General features: G+C 37.2%; 1 protein-coding gene across 1 annotated transcript in view; it reads right to left on the bottom strand.

Annotated features, from left to right (window-relative positions):
* Positions 1-23522, bottom strand: part of ADAMTS19 (ADAM metallopeptidase with thrombospondin type 1 motif 19) — a 126139-nt gene that overhangs the window by 86082 nt on the left and 16535 nt on the right. Inside the window, exons 3-6 of the mRNA XM_041486733.1 lie at positions 14985-15150; positions 8103-8275; positions 7086-7169; positions 6090-6247 (exon numbers count right to left, since the gene is read on the bottom strand). Of these exons, the coding sequence (XP_041342667.1) occupies positions 6090-6247; positions 7086-7169; positions 8103-8275; positions 14985-15150 (581 nt within the window). The remainder of the gene's footprint in view (positions 1-6089; positions 6248-7085; positions 7170-8102; positions 8276-14984; positions 15151-23522) is intronic.

The raw sequence follows: 23522 nt of genomic DNA, 5'->3' as shown, positions 1-23522 counted from the left end.
CAACAGATTTCAGCAACAAAGGGTAGAAAGTGTATGGTTGAAAGCTGAAGTATGAAAAATTAGAAATAAGTCCAATTGTCCATTCAGTAAGTAAATAACTGTGCCAATAATCAACTGCTAAACAGTTAATCTTCCTTTCTTTCAAATTTTGTCTGAGACTTGCCTACCTTTCTTAATCACCAGGAAATTAAAATGTAAAAATAACTGTCTAAATTTTATGCTTGGGTCTTGCACTAGATATTCGGAGATTCTAAATTCAGCTTAAGTCCATGTATTCCTATGGAACAGACCTGTACTAGTGAATGGAACATACATAGTCTAATTATTAGAGCTTGAAAGAGTAAACCTGCAGCAAAAGGTAAATTCATGCAAATTTGTCCCACACCCATTATTACAAGCATTATCACTTCACAGACACAAACATCTTAAAAATGAAAAAACGAAAAGAGCATAAGATGGCTTAAAATCAGTGGGATTTTTTAAAATACACAAGGTAAAAATACAGTACTTCAATTTTACAGGAGATTCTGGCTAGAAAAAAAAAAAAAAGTACAAAACTTTTTTGTTAAATATGCTCTTTTCAGGTTTCCCTACTTTCTTCTGCATCTGCAATCCTATTACTAAATAATTAGCAGAAAGGCCACATGAGATTCTCATGAACTTCCTTGATGCCTGCTGGTAGTGTCAAATAAACCAAATTTTCAAGAGAGTTGATAAATTGAGTACAAAATGATCAAGAGAGTTGGCAGTTACAGTGATGAAGATAAAATTAAGAATAATCTTGTATTTCACCATGAATTTGCAAGAATTCACTTTTCTAAAGCTGAAATTCACTAGGAGTTTAAGGACAGCCGTAGCAGTTTAATAACCCAATCTCTATCTCAATATGCTTCAGCAATTTTGACTGCCAAACACACCAGGCTTTTGGGGTGACCCTGTAATATCACTTTCATTTATGCAGGGATCTTTTACAGTCCTCCTCCTCTGACTTTCTTGAGGATTTATTTTTGGTTCAGAAAGGTAATAAAAATCAAAGTCAGAAAAATACCTGCATTTCTTATGTTCATTGGAAGGTAATAGGAGCATTTTAAAAAATCTTGTCCAAGCTTTGGAAAGAGTTCTGGATGGTTGAAACTATTGGAAGTGAAACAGTATTTATGAAATCTAAGTGCTGTTTATGCCATTAGATACTTTATAGAACAAGGCACTTTCTTACAGTGACAGTCCCTAACCCCTAACAGCACTGTTTCAATTACGTGTCACCCAGACCAAGGAGATCTCAGATACTGAAGATCAGTAGGAATAAATGGCTGATGCACACTATCAACATGGAGTATCACTACTGATGAATATGAGGAATCAGAGGTCTACTTTCTGTCATAAAGACAGAAGAAAACATCAGTTCTGAGAAGGAGAATAAAGAACTTGGTATTTTTTGTATTATTTTTCCCACACTTTTTCTACAAACCACTGTGACACAACAGATTGACCAATGCACTGGAAAAGCAGCAAAATACATAGTTTTCTGAAGTGAAGGTAAATTCTGCCTCATTCTTGTAACCACACATTTGTACACTTCAAGGCTTTCATTACCTAGTTTGTAATAGAGACTATATAAGAGCTTAAGCTCCATCACAGAACAACTGAGAATTCCACAGGCCTTTTCCTGCATTATTTTCAGTTACCTCATTCAGGTCAAGCAACCTGTGCAGATAGGAATTGGTAATGTCATCTCAGGGGCCACCAAAATCAGGGCTTGTCTCTGCACATTCAGACCCTGTAACTTAAAAGGCAAGGAGGATGTTGATGCAACATGCTGCACTTTTTCCTCAGAGAAAAGTCCTGATACTATCTAAAAAGTAACTGTGCTAATTTATAACTGTGAATACAGTAAAACTTACCTGATAAAACAGGTAGTTTTATCAAGACAGTCCTTAAAATACTTTTTACCTTATCACATATATACAACCTCCATAGAAATCTTTTCTAAATAGATTACAAACTCTTTCTCCCTTTCTTCTACTTCATGGCAGCATACTTTAAACAGGATTTCATTTCATCAAAATAAGCCAATTTAAAGAGAAACTAAACAAAAACTGAGGTAATTAAATAGGGCCAAAGTAAATTGAAATGAATTGGTAGCAGATATGCATCATTACAGTCTAGCTGGGCAGCAGAGAAAGCTGTGGGGTGAAGCTGGTTTTGCTATCCTCTTTACAGTACAAATGCAAAAATAAGTTTTGAAAAAGTATCTTTTTTCCTGAAAAGGCTATGATGACCCTTTGGCTGCTGAACACCAATCTCTACAACATCCACACTGCACTCTTTGTACTTAGGCATTAAAAATTAGCTCTGCAGAACACTCAATACTTCATTTCTAACTCTTTTGGTTACTACACAAAACTGGCATGTGAAAGCACACAGGAAACCTTTTACAAAGAACTCTTGCTGTTCTATTATCATGTGAGACAAAAGAGGAGATGTGGCAACTTTTAGGAGGGCTGCCACAGAATGTGTTGGATACCCAAAACTTTACACATTTACTCAAAAAACACCAAGCAGTTGCTGTTCATCTGTATAAACAAAATAATTTCTCTCAATAAGCAGACCTGCTGTCCAAATGGAAGTTGTGACAAAGGAGCTTGTTCCCTGCTTGCAAAACAGAATGAAACTCTGAATTAACAAAACACACGTGTAGAGCCACACATGGTGTTAGCTATACCATAAACCTGATGATGTGTAGAGGTAGCCTGGATTAGCAAAACATTCCCAGTCAGAAAATTGCCCTGGTATGATTTATTAGCAGCTAAAGCAACTCTCAGGTGGGAGGCAGTACAGTCTAGAGAATAATACCACCGAAAAATAAAAACATCAGAAGAAGAGATCTTTCATTTCTGGCTCCAGTCATAACCTACTATCTGACATCTAACCAATCACTTCCCTTCTCTCTACTTCAAATTCCTTAAAATTGATCACAGACTTAAGCAAAAAAATTGTATTTAAACTGACAGATAAAAAATTGTAGACAATTCTGCAGCAAATCCAAACAAGAAACATGAAAACAATCAGAAGGCTGGAGCACCTCTCTTATGAAGACATGCTAAGACAGTTTGGGTTGATCAGCCTGGAGAAGAGAGGACCTCTTTTTACAACCTTCCAGCACCTAAAGCAGACCTACAAGAAGACTGGAGAGGAACTTTTTACAGGTGCATGTAGTGACAAAAAGGAATGGCATTAAACTGAAATTGGCAAGATTTATATCAGATGCAGGCAAGAAATTCTTTACTGTAAAGGTGTGAGACGCTGACCCAGGTTACCCAGAGAAGCCGTGAATGCCCCGTTCCTGGAAATTCTAAAGGCCGGATTGGATCGGGCTTTGATCAATCTGCTCTAATACAAAATATCCCTGCCCATGTGGTAGGGGGTTTGCACTAGATCATCTTTAAAGTCCATTCCAACCCAAACAATTCTACGATTCTATGAAAACAGAATATCATCATTGCAAAGCAGAAAAGCATCCTAACATATGATCAGACCTTTACAAAGCTTTTTTACCATTAGAATCAGAGAATCCCAGAATTTTTAGGGTTGGAAGGGACTTCTGGAGATCATCTAGTCCAATCCTCCTGTCAAGGCAGGGTCACCTGGAGCAGGTGACACAGGAACATTTCCCAGTGGGGTGTAAATGTCTCCAGAGAGGAAGATTCCATGACCTCCCTGGGCAGCCTGTTCCCATGCTCTGAAAATCTCAATGTAAAGAAGTTTTTCCTCATGTTGAGGTGGAATTTCCTGTGTTTTGGTTATGGCCATTGCTCCTTGTCCTGTTGCTGGGCACCACTGAAGAGTCTGGCACCATCCTCTTGGCCCCTGCCTTTGAGATATTTATATTCGCTAATGAGATCCCCTCTAAGTCTTCTCTAGACTAAACAGGCCCAGCTCCTGCAGTCTCTCCTCATAAGAGAGATGCTTCAGATCACAAATCACCTCTGTGGCCTCTGCTGGAACCCTGCAGTAGCTCCTTGTCTTTCTTATACTGAGGAGCCCAGAACTGAACACAATACCACAGATGTGGACAAAGAGAGGGGCAGGATCACCTTCCCCAACTTGCTGGCCACATTCTTCCCAATGCACCCCAGAATCCCATTGGTCCTCCTGGCCACAATGGTACACTACCAGCTCACGGTCAATTTGTCATGCACCAAGACTTCCAGAAACGCTGCATTAAATCCAAAAAGCTGTGTGGCCAAAAGCACTGACAGTTGAAGACATTTCCAGACCACTACTCTCGTCAACTTAACTAATGCCTTGCTTGCATCAGTTCATAATGCCTCTGCCTCTTCCCATAAGGGCGCATTAAGCTGAAGATGAAACAATAACAGGAAAAAGGTGACACACGCTTTATTTATTTTATAGCAATTTACTACTTGTGAGATGCACCTTATAATCTAAAGAATGCAGCCCTATGTTCACTGTCTTGACCCACACAGGCTTGAAGCATTTGATACTTGCTCTAACTCTTGCTGCTATTGTAGGCACTGCTGGCTGCCTCAGCTGTCTCAAAATAAGAGAGCCCAAGGTTTCTAGCAAACAAGCAGAATGCTGTTGCTCATTATCCTTGAACAGTCACACGGAACATCTAGGTGTAAGGAAGTCTATCCCTCTTTAGCCATCCTGATAAACCCAATGCCTTCTATGATACTCAGGCATCCTTTATGCCTTGGCCCAAGTTTACTCTTTCCTACTGCTTGCTTCTTTTCTTCCCCCTTCTTTCTTTCCAGATCTTCCCCCCCTACTCTGCCCCACCCTCACAATGCACTCATTACTATGAAAATCAGTTTGGGGTCTAAATCTACAAAATTTACTTCTAGTCTATCACTCAAAGTATGTTTCCTGATGAGCTCATGAGAAGTTGCTGCAGAGAACGTTATTTCTTGTGTCTTCCACCAGACTTGAAAGGAACTTGTGAGAAGAACTACAGCTTAGCAGTCATGCATAAATGTATAACAAAGAGTAAACTGCCCCCTCAAAGCCCCAACAATCCATAAAACCAATATACACGTCAAATAGAGGAGGATGACACAGAGTAAGAAGTGTGGGCTCTTCTAGGAAAAGAAAAGGGATTGAACAGCAAAGTAGCAACAAAGCTCTCACCACAGACAGTTTGTACTTCTAAATTTCCTGCTTCCTGTAAGTGACTGGCTCTCCAAAACAGAAAAATTTAAGGAAGCATTTTTCTGCTTCAAAAGATTGAAATACACTACAGATCTTGGAGTAATCAGAATGAAACTAATTTCAAGAAGAATGCATTATTTTTATTTTATATAGGTTCCCAGTGAGAGTGCTGTGAATAAATGGCAAAAGGTGGCATGTAGATCCAACCCTAGGCTGGCTGAATCATCATTCTGTCCTTTCCTCTGGATCATGCCTGTGTGCTGGCTGAACACCAACCAGCATCCCCCCCTGCACCACTTACAGACAAAACCATGACAAAACCATGTACCTGCTTGGAAGGGAAGAGGTGAACTGGAGGCCTATTTCCTTCTCAATGTGTGAAATGCCTGACACTTAAGGGCTACAAGAAACTGCAGATCTGGAATCACACCCTTGTGGCTGCAGGACACATACTGAAGATGAACATGATGTACTTCACACATGTCATACCAGTTCTAGATCTGTTACAGGGGAAGCATAACTCAGTAATGTGCCTAATGCTGGCTAGCTTTGAACGGTTTAAATATGCTTTTGTGTTTTGACTGAAAGTATCCACAGGCCTGGGGTGCTGCCTCTTTTAAATGAAGGCACATGGATGAAGGATTCCAACCTTTGCTATAAAGATAAGGCCTTAGCTATATAGACAAAGATGAAACAAAAGAGTAACCTGTTCATCCTTTCACATATTTACCATCTGGGAAATACTGCTTTCTGCACCACCTCTACCAACACTTTACCACTAACTTCGAGATCCAGATGTCTCAAAATGCTCCCTTCCTCACTGCAAACTAAATCCTTACTATGCTGGCCATCTACTTTGATCCATGTTCACACTAGCCTTCTACCTATTTTTTACTGCTCATCTTTCACTACTTTACCTTGTTATCAGTATGGCTGCATCAACTGAAGTCATGTCTTCTCCCCAGCTTGTCGACATTTCTAAGTGTATATCATTCTTCTTGCCAAATTCTTCATGTTGCCATTTACAAAAGCTTTCCAGCATTTTTTCACCATGATGTCCAATATACATATCTGCCTGGGAATGAAAAACAATTAATGTTATTAAAATTAGAATTCTATACATAGAATTTGGACCCTTTTTTGACTGAGCTAGCAAAAATACTCTGCTTTTTATGGCATAATATGTTCATGGCAGAACAACTCAAACTTCAGGAGCCAAGACCACCTTCCTTACATGTTAAAGATACAAATGAAGACAGTGCATTGAGAGTGTACATGTACATGTGTACTAGAGTTCACCCAAACTCTGGTCTTATTTATTTCCTGATTTCTCATTATTCATGGTGAGGAAAAGCATAATGATGTTAAGATGCAGAATGTGAACAGGAAATGAGATTACTTCAACTGCTGAGAGGAGCTGGAGAAAGAAATTACTTACTCACTGGAAAATCACAATATTTTAGATTAGACCTATTGGTGAGGGAATCCCACTTCCTTATGAACTAAGTGCTATATCAGCTTTTGTTTGTCTAGGGATTAGACAACAAAGAACATCAGTCCCCCTTCTGCAATCCAATGGAGTTAAAGGAGATTATTTTTCCATTGAGATATATGAATGCACAAAAAGCAGAGCAGAAGCAGATTTTGCTAAGATCTACCTGATTTCCACATGGAAACTTTGACTGACTTTTAATTGCAAGAACAGATAAGTCCCAATACATACAGCACACAAATTAGGAGAAGATTAATCTTTACTGGGGCTGCTTGTCAGTGGAAATCACTACACAATATACGAAAGCTAACCAAGGAAATTTTTTAGCTATTAAAGTCCATAAATATTGCAAGCTTTTGCAGAGCAACAAGCTAAGTAGCATTACCCTCTACAGGCTAAGACAAATGTCATAAATACCTACTGGAGTCTCATGAAGAAGGACAAGTTTAGTCACCCGAAGATTTACTTGTAATCCTAGACTCTTGTGTTGGAAAAGATTAAAAACCTAAGAGAGAAAAAAAATTCCAGCAAATAAGAATATGAATTTGTATTGCACGTACACTAAAAACAACAGAACCCCAAAAAACCTCAAAAGCTCTCATATTCTACTGCGACTGATTTTACTTTCTGTAATCTGAACAGAACATTAAGATAATGTACTGTGTTGGTCTTCTGAAGTGAAAACAGCACTCAGGCAATATTCATTCTGGGAACATAAAAAAAAGACCTTTTCCTCTCAATGGCCACAATCACTTTATAAACTGTGGCCTTTTTCTCCAAATATTTGCACACACATTTAATACTGTTCACATGAAAATTTCTATTCATTTAAATCCATGATCTTGGACCAAGTGGTCTCAGCCAACATCTAACTCTCTAATTCTTCCTGTCATTCAGAATAGTTAAAGCTTATATTAATTTTTCAGCTTATGCTCCTTCTTTAGAACAATCTTTCCTTGTATATTACACATGCTATTTTTCACTGCTTTATGCACCAAATGAGTACACTACAGTTCCAGAAAGAACTGGAAGGGACTGTAATTGTCCAAATTCATTATTCTTTCTTTTTTTTTCCACCACCACTGACCACACAATGCTTTCCCATAACAATGTCATGTCTTCATATCAAGCACAGGTCACCAGAAACTATCCAATATCCCAACCTTTCCAACAACAGCATGGGCTTCTAACCACAAAGTCATCTTGTTCTCTCATTTCCAGGCTTCCCTGAGATGTATGACCAGACAGTACAGACAAGACTGCAGTACTACAGTTTTCTGCTGCAAAACATATGGACTAAGTCTTTACAGCCTGCTGATGGTCCTGTTTTGACAGTGCCTTACAGGTGTTTAGTCAGAATCACTAGAAGGAGCAATGAAATCAGCCTGCGGTGCATGCATGGTTGTCAAAACATCAAAATTAGTTTTAAATTTCCTACCATGTTTAAGATGGTTAGAATAAATCTTCTGGCAGCATCTGTTCCATGATACGAAACCATAGCTGGATCTGCCACCACAACAGTTTCTATGTTGTACTCTTGAGGCAACTTGTAAGAGTATCGCTTTCCTCTTCCACTTTCAGACACTTTTTGAGTCTTGGATTTTCTTTTATCTGTAAACCAAAACAATGCTTGAGAAACTCATCCTTCAAATTACCCCTGCAGTACTTTTCAGGATTTGTTACCCTTGGTTATATTATAACTCTCATGATGTGGAAACTAATAGCTATGGACTTTAATACGTTATGCTTATTTGCTACTGCCAATGCTAAGACTCATACTGAAGGTCTCTACTATGTACAAATACCAAGAAACTACTATGTAGCTCATACCAAGAAAACAGAAATTTTAACCATCTTTTCAAATAAAGTCAGAAAGATTATTTGCAGCCTTTCAACTAACATATTTTAAAAAGAATATGTGTCTCTTACTTTGGTTTGTGGGAGAAAACCCAACTCATGCTGGGTCTGAAGGAAAAACAGTCTCACTGACATTGCATAATTTTTGTCTCTCCATCTTCATAAATAACAGAGAAAATATCTGGCTGTCTCGATATCTTAGCATACAAGACAACAAATACAGATTCGCCACAAAATCATGTATTCTGTAAATACATGCAACAATTCCGAGATTTGTGAAGAGGAAATAATATTTCAGATGAATGACAGAGAATGACACCAGTTTGTTAGAAATAAAAGAAAGAATTTTACTGACATGACTTCAAAACCTGTGCTCCCGTCATTATAAGCAGCTGAAGAAAAGTAACAAAACTAAACCCTGGAAACAGGCCTCCAAATCTACAGAAAGCTACAAATTGAAAACATGTTATGTTTATTGTAAGGTTGAGGTTATTAATGGCATTAATTTTCAGTTTCCCCTCCAAAAACCCAACAAAATCCCCCTTACTACTACAATACATATGAAACCCCCTCACCTAATTACACAGAAACAGTTCAAGCCAGAAGATGGTCAGATTTACACACAGGAGTTAGCAATGCCATTTTAAATAATCTAATTTAAAGCAAAATGAAAAATTAAACTCCTTGTTGTAATAGCCAAATTTTGTTAGATCCTCTTGAGAGGAAGTAAAATTTCTGGGACTGATCTCATTGAAACCAAGTGGAGTTTCTTGCAGCATCCAATGGAATATCAGGCTCTCTGTGATGAAAAAATGTGATGTTTGAGATGACAATTGTGTTCTGGAAACAATCAATTATTCAAAAATTTTGAGACAATCAATCTCATCTCTAATAGGAAAGTTCCTGCAGTGTATTTTATAATACATGACCACTCTCCAAAAAATAAGTCACTCTTCAGGACAGTGCTACAAATGAACTCACAAAGTCAATTAACTCACAAATTAAATTTAAAATACAAAATACCAGTGGAAGAGGGGTCTGTGATTTCAATATACGTGTAATAAAGATTTTATGTAAATATAATGTAGACATATATTTTTCAATGTAACATGTATAAATTATGTACACTTTTAAAAAGTTTTCTATCCTTTTTCTGAATCATTCATAAAAGATTACTCATTTGAATGATTTAGTCCATCCCACTGCATCTGAGAAGGTCTTACTGATCCCTCTACAAATGGTGGCAGTGTAAGCCTTACTAACACATTTAATAAAAGAAATAAGTACGTATTCTCCAGAAATAAATGTTTGGTGTTTAATGACCTAGAAGTAGAAGCAGCTTATAAATTCTGGCTATCTAAAATGAAAGTATCTTTATTTTGATCATTCAGGCACTTGCTTAGCCTTATAACTTCTGCTACATTCTAGCCTAACTCATGTTTGCTAACTGTGGATCTACAGCCTAGTCAATAAAATATTACGTGTGTTTTCATTGCTCTTTTGAGAATAATTTCTAATGAAACCTCAGTGTTAATATTTGTGCCAAAAAAAGCTCCTCCTATAAGCCATACAACTATGGCTTAACATAGAAACATCTAATGCTGCAAAGGTAAGCTATAGGTATAAGTTTAAAAAGTAAACTCATGTGGGTTAAAAAACATCTCTTATGACCCACCTGGTCAACTTGCCTTCCTCTTAGGCACAGTGCAGTTTCCAGCAACAGTTTATTCACTATTCATTCACTTCTTTGTAAAAGACAGCAGCTAGTGATTGAAAACTTTAAATTTAATCTTAGCATGTACAGAGAATTCTCTTAGCACATCTCTCTAAAAGTTATAGCTAGTATTTCTATTCAGAACTGACAGTCCACAATAATACATCATTGTGCTAAACACTAAGAACACTGTGGTCCCATAAGCTGTTGAAACCTCTGTCTTTTGGGATTGTAATGAATGAGAAGACTACACAGGCTACACAGCTCTCTAGACAAGCTGTCTGCTCATCATTTGTCTGCCTTAGATATCTCTCCCATTAAAAAACCAATGGACAATCTGTTCTTGGCCAGCCAACCTTTTCCAAATTGCTGGCAGAAATTCCTATCACGAGATCTCATTTATCTGGAAATTGTAGCCCTTTCCTAAGAACTTTAAATAAATTGAATTAGTAATTTTGGTACTACTGGTATTCAAATAACTGCCACAACTGCTGCCAGACAACAAGCAAAACAGACTTTGAGCGAAAACTCCTGTTTCTTTACATATTCATAAATCAGTAAAAATTACAGAGAACTGGTCATTATTGAAGGCAAAGTATGTAGAGATAACTGCTGCAAAAAACCCAGCTACATCAATAATTCATTTACTAACAAGATAAAAGACAGATGAAAGATGCATTAATTCATCTTAAAAATTTAATTACATTGCCGAAGTAAAATATAAATTCTACAGAAGAGTTCTGTGCAATAAGACTTCTGTTTGTGCAACTATGTAGAATAAGAAGGTTCCATATGCATACACTACTTAAACTCAGTTGACTGAAAGGAAAGCTAGGAACACTGCATTACTTCAGCAAGAAGGCTAAAAATATTGCAGCAAATAAATTTGACATAAAATAGGCAATTAAGAGAAAACAAGCAGAAATGTTACTAAAACAAGAACCCTACCCTAAAAAAATTTAGAGCCATCTACTATAATCATAGGTTACAAAAAGTATCTAAGCCAACATTAAGAAGAGGCTGTGACTACAGGACTCCTGGACACCTTCAAGTCCTCAGCACAAAAGCATTTCCTGAGTATATACACATGCAGCCCAGACTACAGAGGAATCACCACCACTCCCGAGGGGGTAATGTAGTCACACGGAAATTGCAGTATTCTGCCTACACAGGGAATATTCTGGAGCTTAAGAAGCCATGAGCTATACCTCTACTATAATTTGAATAGGGATTTAAATACTTTCCTACAGAGTGACAACTTTTTTCTGACCCAAGGAGTAGAAATTAATATCTCAAGTAGCATCAGTCTCCATCTTATGCAATCTCACAGATCCATGACCAAGATTGTTTGCACATTTTTTTGTATATTTTACCATGCATACACAGGCTGTAGAGCAGGAATCAACACAGCTCTCTCAGCTGACAGCCCCGTCTACATGCCATCAAGTAGGACTTCTGCTTTTGATTCAGTAAACTTAGCAGGCTTTTCCTGAAATATTCCATCATTCTAAGAGGAAAAGCACACTGGTATCTCAGGACAGTATATTGCTTATTACCAGAACTAAGAAGTAGAAGAGGAGCCTTCCAAATTCAGAAGGGATTCAAAATTCATATTTACTGTATCCTGGGTAAGAGATTTCTTTTTTTCCAACATGCCCCATGCCTTCACCATGAGTTCAGTTTTCTATACAAACAACTTCAGTTTGGAACAAGTGCTTCAGAGCAGGTAGAAAAAAAAAACACCTTAGCTTCCCAATGTGGCCCTTTGCCCTAATTACAGCTGTTTCTCTCACATTTTTTCTGTGACACAGTTCTGTACTGGTTTCTTTTAAAGATTTCATGGGCCATGTGCTAAAGAAAGGTGTGGAGTGTAAGATCTGTGTATGTGGAACTGGCTCACGTACGTAAATAAATCATACACACTTTCAACAAAAGGATATATGTGCACACTGTCAACAATCAAGAAAGCAACTGCTTCTGTCAGTATGATTCTCTCCCTCGCCTAATTAATAAGAAAACCACCCCATTCACAAAAACAAGCTCTTTGTTCTCTCCAAACAAGTTTGGCTGCGTAGCAACTTTCAGTCCAGCCCTCAATGGTAACGGACAACAAACAATACCTTCTTTGATTGCCTCTGCTAGTTCTCCATGAAAAGCTATTATTCCCAATAGTGATCCTTCAACACCTCCAGCACAGACATTCATTCCTTCCGATAATTACAATTCATCACTGGCTGAATTTCACGATAGGCTGGCTACCTATCAAGCAATACACATTTGCTTGATAGGAAGCCAGCCTTTGAGATCAATTTGGATCAAATCCAGCAACAGAATACCTGCTTCTATCCTAACACACAAGCACTGTAGAAGCAAGAGATAAGGTTGTAAGATAAGACCATATTGCTGAGAAGCTGCTGTGTTACCAAGGTTGTGGCTGCTCTATGTCACAAAGTTTCACCTCTACCATAAAGGCAGATGAAAATAACTGTCTCAGAGCCCCACATACTCTCTCTTGTGCTTTATTTTTGTTTAATTGGTTTACTTAGCTTATTATTTGACTTAGAATTCTGAAATACTTATGTAAAGGCTTATTTTTGATGGTTTTATTCACCTTTAAGGCCGTACCATATGTGCAAACATGCATGTGTCTGTAGCATGAGTATTTTGGTGATATCAACTAAATTCATGTCACACCAACAAATTGCTCTCAGCATAGACAGAGCTTTTAAGCATATAACTTACTGCAGTCACTTTTAGTAAAATAACCTGTGGCAGTGGAATGAGGGACTGGTCTTGCTAGAATAACAGCATTGGTTAGAAAGTTCATATTTATACTCACTTGCAATAACGCTGTGTCAGAATATGCTACTCAGTTATGCACAGCTTGCACTGTTTTGAAATTTTAAACCTGGTGGTAGATATAATGAAACTTCCTTCAAGCAGATATTTGATTCTCTATTGACATATTAGTTAGAACAAATCAGAGCTTGGAGTGTAAAATTATTACAAAAGAATAATCCCATTTTAGAGTGTAAGAGAAAGTGAAAGGATATTTGATAATGAACATCACAGAAGAATCATGTCCTCATGGAGAAGTTTGCATCTTTACTCATTTTCATACCCATCATGGTTTGCTACTGTCAGATACTCCTCCCCGCTTTTTGCAGTGCATACACCATGCATACTTCTCATTTTTTAATTTCTCATTCCCATACACATGCAGGCGTGCATACTCTAACTCACTTTTCTCTAATAGGGAGGAATAAACAGCTTTACTTAATATGAAAAACTTGTGATAATACAGAAAGTCTAACTTTCAGATAAGCAGTGTCAATGTAATACAAAGCTTAGAATAGTAATACAGAGCCAACTGGAGGAAGTTAGATGTAATTTATCTGATCCCACTGCAAAAAGAGCCTTGCTTTGCTAATTTATCTTTGATTTGAAACTCTGGATGGATGCCTAACTATAAGAACAATACTTCCAAAATGGAAAAAAAACCAAAACACAACAAAAACTGCCACATTTATTCTGTAACTATATAAAATGTACAGAGCAGTACAAATGTCCAGAAAGGATCAGACAGCCATGCAAAAGTTTAGGCTGAAAATTATCTCCAGAGGGCAGCTAGTCCAACCTCCTGCTCAAGTCAGGCCACGTGTCAGAGTATGATCAGCTCTATTAGAGCCACTTCTAGACAAGCTTTATAAATACCTGAGGACGTGGACTTGACAGCCTCTCTAGGCAACCTGTTCCAGCGCTAAGCATTCTTGTAGGGATTTTATTTTCCTTATAGAAATTGAAATTTCCTTGAACACAAGTTACAACTGTTGTCTGTCACAGCATTCCTCTAAGGAATGTCTGGCTTCATCTTCTCTCTGCAGACCCTTAGGCAACAGACAACTGCAGCTGCATCCTTCCTTTATTTTTCCTTACCTGCTTGAAATAACTTAGTTCCTTCCGCCTCATCCCAAATGTCATATAATCCAGCCTCTAAACCATTTCAGTGCACTTCTGCCATTTTCTTTGCATTTTGCCAGGATTTCACTTACACATGAAAAACAAGCCTAAAAATGTGCACTCATTCTGGTTTATTTCCTAGGAGAAAAAAAAACTTCTCACAACATTAGAAACACCCTCAGCTCATGTTGAGGTCAAAGGACTGAGATGTTCTCCATCCTTTGAAGAATGACAGCTGATGATGAAGTAGAAAAAACAAAACACCACCTTTCACAAAAGCCATTTTTCCCTTCCCCAGTGAAAACTATGAAGTCATCACTATGAGCCAAACTTCTGTTGAATCCCTTCTACTTCAACAACTTGTTCTACCTGTCATTGAGGAAGATGCATTAGGATTGTTTCATACACATCTAAGTGTCATTCTTAGAACAAGAACACTCATAAAAATCACAGAAAACAGAAAATTAAGTACAATCATTGCACATGGTAAGTGATTAAGCAGCTCTGATGACAGAGAGACAAGAAATAGATTTTAATGATTAAGCTGAAATTTAAAAATGCCCTGAAGATTCCTACTTTCAAATACAAATGCATATTAAGAAGCAGAGTCTATTCCTAATGGACAACTCCCTCTCCCAGTGAGTGACATGCCACCTCAGAGTCCACTGTAGGGTACTGCTACATGAATAATCAGTTCTGCTTCTGTCAAGGTTCTGTTGAAACTACTATCTAGTTTTCTTGAAAATATATTTGCTACATTACAGCTTTGCAGTGTGATTTTTATATTACCTGTAACAACACCACAGTAATGATTCTGAGAAGGTGGCTTTTCAGAAATTTTCTCCTCTACGGACCTTTTTCGTCTGTACACCCTGTGTGCATGTCCTGTCACAGCCAAAGTGCGATTGAGTGGCTCAATAAATATGAAGTCCTCATTAATCTGTATAAACCCCATCTGCAAAGGAAAACAAAAGGAACATATAAGGTAAGAATTTATTAAGTTGTGCACAGTCCTGCAGGAGAAAAAAAAACCCCATAACACTCCATTTAAGGAAACACTTTGTTTTAGTAACCTTCTGAGCAAAGTGAGTACCTTTGTATTTTACAAGATTTCTACTTAAATGAACTAGAATAAATTCCATTTATTTCAGCTAAATCTGGGTGGGTGGGTGGCTACATGCCAGTAGCATATGCACAGTAAAAGATACGGAATGTTAAAAGTTTACTTTAGGAGACCCAGGAGGTCATTTATATATGTACAGTATGTACAGAAAAGTCTATGCACTGGTTTTATTATTTATTATTGTCACATTTTTAGATAACTATATTTAGTGAAAAAACAGGAACAATGTAAGGCATAAGAATACACTCTGAACAAATGCGGCACTCTTTTTTCTCTTTTTCAAACTAAAAGAACCCAAAACTATTTTTAAAAGGCAGAAAACCCTTCTTGATTTTCAGCAGTTACACCAGAAAAATATTTGAATACAGCCGTTTAGTTGGTTAACTCTTCCCCTGTCCCAATATATTTATACACGCAAACACACATGAAAAGTTAACACACCAGATGCACATCTAATATTACAAGGGCATAGCCAACGCTGGAAAAAAATAATATAAAACACACTGATATAAATACCACACAAATAAAACTCAGCACAAACTGTTAAGCTGCCAATACACACAAGTCCGTATCAAAAGTAAAGTTGGAGACAGCAAGGTTTGTGGGGTTTTTCCCCCCACATCAGCAAGACTGACAGTTAATTTCCTCATTCTCTAAACTCAAAAAATGTATTATACTGTTTTGCTACAGAAACAAAACAATGAGATATATCTGGCTAAGAGAAGCAGAGAGCTCTTCTGTATATTTTTATGTAGCACCAACGGGGAGAAATAGAAAACAATTTTGTTTCTTTAGGAATCATGCAGGTGCCATTATCACATTGGCTATCCTGTCTGACAGCTGAATAAACCACCCAAAAATATTCTGACCCAAGGAAGAACACAAAATCAAAATTTTTGAGTTTGAATTTTATTCAAACACAACACCTCAAAAAGAAAAAATCCAACAATCTTTCTGCACAATCACATGAAATAAATGTGAATATACACACTAAATTTTTCAATCAGTTACAATAGCTAAGGAATGCTGAACAGATGTAAAAAGGTCATCATTAACATTGCACACAAACACAAATGTATTTGGGGAGTTGGCTGTTCCTTTTCCTTTTTTCACTTACTATTTAGGTTCAGCTCAGCAGGAGCTTTAAGTCACATACTAGAAGTTAGCTACATACTTTCTGTACACCTACAAGATAACACTTCTTGAAAAGTGTATCTTTAAAATGCTACTTTTACACAACAATTAGATTGCATTACAAAAACTTCAAATTACATGAAAGGAATTATTTAAAAGCATAGTTCTCAAATACTAGTAAAATGCATAAATTACTTTTCATTTTATTTTTATGTCGAATGCTGAACTTCACTCAGGCATACATTATTTACTTTTTTAAAGACTTATTTAGTATAATGAAGATATTGATAAACTGAATATAGAACATGAATAGCAGCCCACTACTGGTGCTGTAAGTATCCCCTGTCCACCAACAAAAAGCAAGGCCTTAGTCCCTCCTGAACAGAGTCAATCATAGAACATTTGTCACATTTCTTCCATCTCCATTCTCTTTGCTGCAAAATGAAACCAGGGCTTTAAGATGATGCTCTTGAGATTGCTACCATTTATCAGAAATTCTGAAAAGTTGTGCTAGGACCAACATTTATTGTTTTCTTCCAGCTCCTTAGAGAAACTGAAGTTTAATTCATTGGTAGAGAAATTGGTAGAAAATTTATTCCCTATTTCCTGGGTCAGAAGTTCAAGAACTGAACAGTGATGTAAAGTTATAGATATGCAAATAGTTGATTCTCAGACAAATCTGGATAGCCAAATTATCTTTGATGCCATTTTGACTGCTTTTGGGGGGGAAAAAAACAAAACCGAACATTATTTCTCCAACTTTTGGATAATTTCACAGATAGAAAGTGGTAGGTGAAAGTGTAGCTTTGTCAACCATGCCCTTATATTTTCATAATCATTACAAATGGAGTTAAGAAGACCTTTTCATGAAGTAAACACAGAAAGCAGAGAAGTCAAAGCATGCATTAAAGCGTTTCAGTTTTAACACATTTTCAGATATTGAATGCCAGGGCCAATTACAGCCTTCAGACAGTTCAAATGGCAAAACTTCCATGTTATGAAAATGCACAGCAAAACAAAGATTAAGAAGACAGAAAAAGCAAAACCCTAATATCCATCTGGGATAGAACTGTGAGCTCTGACTAACTGAGACATCTTCCACCAATTCTGGTGAGAAAAAAATACTACTGCTCACAGCTGCAATTGAAAAGCCTACCAGGATGCTGGACATATCTCATGCAAAGGTAACATAGCATGCCATTCTTTCCCCACTTTATCAAGTTTCTTACATTAAAAAAAAAAAAAAAAAAAACAAAACCAACCAAACAAGAAAAACTTAAATGTAGCACACATATCCCCGTAGATCTCAAGCCCAGCCCAATCTCATTTGACAAAAAAATCCTCAAATTTTGAAATTATTGATGAACTCAGTACTTGCTCTGTATTTTATTTTTTATGAAGTAAAGAGAAACCTTAAATATAGGACAAACTTCAGCTGATGGGCAAATAAAAAACTTTACTTACAGAAAATTAACTTTTTGCCTAATTTGGGTAGTGGGAAACCAAGACAAATGAAAACAACACCATTCCCCAGCACCTTGAGTGGCGCAAGTCTGGTGGAGAACAGCGATTGTAGTCATCATGTTACAGTTTCTCCCTGCTGCAGCCAACTCTCCACTGTCTTGTAAAGCAAATGCACACAGCGAGTAAGGACAGGCTCTACAAGACTCTACTTCTTCCTGCTCCCAACATACTGCCCAAGGCAAGTATCAGTGGGAAAAATGCACTCCTATCAGCTGCAGAAAATGTGTATGCTACTTAGTACACATGTTGCGTCCATCAGCACCACAATATTAATGTCATTTGCAGTATAAAAATGAAGGGTTCCCTTCACTGTACCATGCAAAAAACCAAGTCGTCTTTATAAGTTCATTATTTACTTGTTTTGAAACATAATTTCATAACAGGCTTTGTGCTATTTGTCAAATGTCCCAAAACAGAGCATTAATTTCTGAGTAAACAGGCAAAATCTTTTATTTGTATATTAGTATCCCACTCTGACAATCCTTCTCCATGATTTTAACAATCCAGATTTAATTTAGTGTCTTGATTCTAACAATTCTATGAGAACCTGACCTGAGCTGAAATACAACAAAAAATCTCCAGCTCTTACTAATGCAAATAATAAACCAAGCTCAAGTATCTTTTCAAACTGTGTAAACAACAGTGTAAGAACTTTGTAAAAGCTGTTATTCAAACGCACTACCACTTTCCATCTCCAAGAACCTTCATTGCTGAAGGCTGAAGAAACATAAAAGTGCCAGCAACTTCTGTCTTCAGTTAACTGTGTCTCACGGCCATGCACATCATACACACTGGCCATTTCTTGGAGGTTTTCTCTACCTGTCTGCTCACTCCACTCTGCTGCACAGAGTTAGGAGACATCACAGAGCGAAGAGTCAGTATTATCACTGTTGACTGGCTTTCAGCTGCTGACGTAGTGAACAAACCAATCCCCTCTAGGATCTTTTTTAATCATAGGGCTGTGCCTTCCTCAAGTACACAAATATGCACAATGCTATATCTTATAGCCCCAACAGTGGAAAAAACATTTAGACTGTAACACAGAGATCATGAAGTTCAAAGCATGTATTCAGGTACTAGTCCCCAAATTTGAGGTCTGTGGAAACAATTTTTGCATGGCTTTTAAATCCTTCCAAATCCCCTATACTCCCATACAGTCTGGTTTAAGATACACACTGCTCTGAATTCTTAAGAAAATCATTCTCTATAGGATGCTGCTCTCATGTTTAAGACAATGACTACTTTTTTCAAAACAACCTCATGTTGCACAAAGATGCAGGAAAATATTTATGTTGTCACTCTACAGCACTCCCTATGCTACTAAAAATTAAACAGGTATTCACAACATTAAGCCATAGGCTGGAGTTGATGATATCAAAAGTCTTTTCCAACATAATTGATTCTATGATAGGCACAAAATGTAACTGCAAACAAAACACATAAAATTTATCAATTCTAAATACTCTAATTTTTTTAAGTGTCTTTTCTAGTAAAAGCACAAATGTGCTTCCTAAACTCATGACGGTGTTTTAAAGTCAGATATTCAGTTCCTGGTATCAGCAGTGAAACTCATGACCCAGACAGGAGTCCCTCCAAGTGCCAGAACTATCTGCGCAATGCAACCAGCTGGTCATCATGTTCAAGGGACCACTACTCCTACATGCCAACTTCTCTCCATTCTTCTGGTTACAACTGCCAGCCTCCTGAAGACTGTAGACTCCTGGAACTTGCACTGTCACAAAGTTCGCTGGTTCAGCATGTATCACTATTTTCAGAAATGTCAGCGCAGTCTGAACTACTGCATACTTGCCTTTTGACCATCAGAAGAATTTAGCAGAGCCAACAAACCAATCATAAAACGTTGAAATTATGTGCTCCATCCCCCTGTCTCTTCCCTTGCCCAGGAAGCTCTTGCCCACCTTCTGGTTGACTAATCTGCAGCTTAAAAAGATCAAAAACACCTAAACTTAAAAAACACCTGTGACGAAGGAAGGCAGAGCCCAGCACATTAAAAGACTGAAAGACCTATGGAAAGAATAAAAACCTAGCAGAAGAGACCACTTGCTACCAGTCATATGGAGTTCTCCAGTACTGATTGCAGCACCCAGTATTAACACAGCCCATGCATATTATTCAGAAAAAAGGACACTGTCTTGAGGAAAGCACCAGCTGAGAGACCAATTGGCGGATTCCTCCAGCAACTTACCTAGCACAATGGAATTTCAGCTTTCCCTCAAACTCATAAAAAGCCATTTAATCTTCTTATTCTAGCCAGAAAATCAAACATATTAAAATATATTTATACATCATTCATGAGTTGCAGGTTTGTTTATAGATTTCACTTGACTATTGAAACAAACTCAGCTACATTCAATACACTAAGTCAAACCAAATTTTCTTTTTACATCATACACATCATGCATTATTTCAGTATTTTCAATATACAACCTTAATTGTCACTGCTTAGGTCCTGTAGTACTGGAAAAATAATGAATAAGACACAATGAAAATTACCTCTGTATTTTAATGTCTTAGATCCACACATAAAGTCCAGTCTCCTATGCATTTGAGATTTTGTAAAATAGAGACTATCTTACAGTTATAACACAAATCCTTTGTCAGACTACAGTTCTTTTCACATTTCCTTGCTGCTACTGTTAAACAAAATAGTTTCAATAGAACTGCTGCTCTATTATTTCACTACCCTTACTTGAAGTGTTTCATATTTTTATCTCTTAACATTTGGAAATCTTTCCAGTATTACAACTTACAATCTTTCCAATATTACCACAGATTCATGGCCATGATTTTAGATCCATCTGATCCAGGGTTGACATTGCTTTCCTTCTGGGCCAGCTCTCCAGGCTGGCTTTCCAAGGTCGCTTGATACTCACTCCAAAGTGTTCATAAAAGGTAATCAAAGTGTATTGCAGTTTCTACTGTGTGATGACAAATACACCAGCCTTTGACTATTGCTTGATGAAAGAGGCTTACTATAACTCTGAGATTAGCTCAGCTGGTTAAAGCCAGGTGCTAATAGCATCAAGGTTTGTGGGTTCAATCCCTGTATGAAGAGGGATTAAATTCAACACTTAGGAGTTGAACTTGATCCTTGTGGGTCCTTTCCAACTTGGAATACTCTGATTATGTAGCTATCCTTGTAACCACAAATTAATTCCTCTCTCTGAACATTAGCAAACAGAACTGCAAGTCAACTGCAACCACATTTCAGCTATCATTACACTGCAAATTTGTGAAATGAGAATAAAGTTTCTATTTCTTCACTTAATGTCCTCCACCCATTTCACACACTTGATGGCTCATAACGATCCTGTGACCAGCAAATACACATATCTTTTTTTCCTCCTGTCACTGTCAGCTAATTCACTATGCTACAAAGTAAACCTATAAATGTATAAACTAGTAAGTCACAAATAGAAGCAATTTACCTTTGTTCTGTTCAATTCTTCTGTGCCTCCCAGCTCTGACTGCACTACTAATGGAGAGCCAAGTCCCCGGGGAATGTTACTGACCTCACCTCCAGATCATATAAAGCATCCAAACTAGGTTTTTCATGACTACATCTCAAAGGGACCAACTGTTTCAGCCATAGAGGGGTTTACTTCCTTTGAAAATACTTCATCATCTAAAACACTGCCTTCTGTCCACATTAATGTGAACAAAAGTCACACTGAAAACAAAGCAAAGTTTACTGGAACGCTTTCTCTCACTTTGCCAGTTAAACTTGTGAGAGTTACACCAGAGGTACCTCTTCCACTGAAAGCCAGACACCTTCACATGAAGAATGAAGTCTTTAAGAAGTGGGAAAGCACATAACAACAGACAAAAATAGAATAGGATGACTACAGGTAACACAATTCCTACACTTTCCTATTCCCAATTTATTATTTATGGTTATGGTTACACCTGACATTCAGTTTCTATAAAAATACCTTTTTGCATCTCAATTTTCTAGCTCTACCTAGTTTTATCTGTTAGTCTTTGGAGCTACTTACTTCTCCTAAGGCATAAGGCGAGTAACATGATACAGTTGTGAAAATTGTTTCACCTAAATAACGTGCCCACAAGTTCATTACAACATCATGTATGCTTTCACAGGTTTTCCTTAACAGAAAAAAAGGGCAAATTTTAAGAAGCTTACTGAAACTAAGCATATGTTGCTGTTTTCACAGATTTATTGCCTCAATAGCACACTGTAAATGAACTCCACTGTACACTATTATTTTGGCAGCAGTTATCCTGAAGTGTAGTTTAGCTAGTTTGTTTCAGTCAAATTAATTGTGTAAAAACATTGGAATGGCCTCAATGTTTTAAAACACAGAACTCATCTCAAACCCTTTAGAATCTTGCAATGAGAAGGCACAGAATAGTTTAAACATACATAAAAATTTTCAAAATCACTAAGGCACCATAACTCAAATTTCACAAAACTAAATGAAGATAAACAGACACTGATGTTGAGTGAAACCCTATAGTTCTTACACTGACTCCTTTTGGAACAACTATAGAAACCTTATAAACAATTACTACCCTACACAGAGTGTCCCATGAACTGTATTTGAGTGTGCTGTTCTTTCTCTCCTTAGATACAAGACTAATCTTTTCCAGTTTGAGGTAACTGAAGTATCTTTAATAACACTTCATTGAAAACTACTTCCACAAGGCAATTCTATTTTCAAATGCCTAAAACAGAAAAGTAACAAATATGAAACACAAACTCCTAAAGCTAAATGTACTATTCTGTTCTAAAAAAACGCATGGCAACCAAACCAACTGCATCTAGCTGCAGGTAACTTTATCACAAGGTGTCACAGGAATATAATACTGTTATGCATGATACGCACATACATGACATGTAATAGTAACCTCCATAAAATTTAAAATTTTGGGGCTTGAACAGGCATGACCAGACAAAGAATGTCATCTATGAGCCAGGTAAAAGCACAGAGAACAGCAAAAGCCAGCAAGAATCCCAGTATCTTCATTAAAGCTATAGAATGACAGAAATGTGGGTCTCACGGAGATACCAATAACTCATGTAACCTCACTTTAGTGCCACCAAAAAAAAAATATATACGTATAGGTATAAGTATGTATTTATGGAGAGTTATCAGAAGGAACATCATGAAATTCATCTAGGATGAATGCCAAGCCTAGCTCCAGTCCCTGGGACAGATCCACACCTGGCACTAGCACGGACTTTACATTTCATGGGTGGCTGGATAGTGAGAAGATATTCTAAAATGGTGCTGGTGGTCCTTGAGGGCAGTAGGCATACAACATGGAATCATACTTGTCTGTGATATTTTACTCAGCTGTTGATCAGTTGTCCTGATCTCTAAATTCTAGTCCAATTCTATTATTTAGACTCTTTCTGACTTTGCTTTAAGTTTTGAATTCTCATCCTGTTCTATCATTGACTTGCAATCCAAATTTTGTCAAGATACTTATGTATTCTTAACTAGCATTCAGTTTGGGGATTATATATGTATATGTTGAATACTGAAAATCTGAGACATTCAGAA

Source organism: Pyrgilauda ruficollis, unplaced genomic scaffold (genome assembly GCF_017590135.1).
Source record: "Pyrgilauda ruficollis isolate IOZ18807 unplaced genomic scaffold, ASM1759013v1 scaffold78, whole genome shotgun sequence".
Classification (NCBI taxonomy): Eukaryota; Metazoa; Chordata; class Aves; order Passeriformes; family Passeridae; genus Pyrgilauda; species Pyrgilauda ruficollis.
The sequence above is the reverse complement of the archived record's forward strand: the minus strand, read 5'-3'. Positions and strand labels throughout refer to the sequence as shown.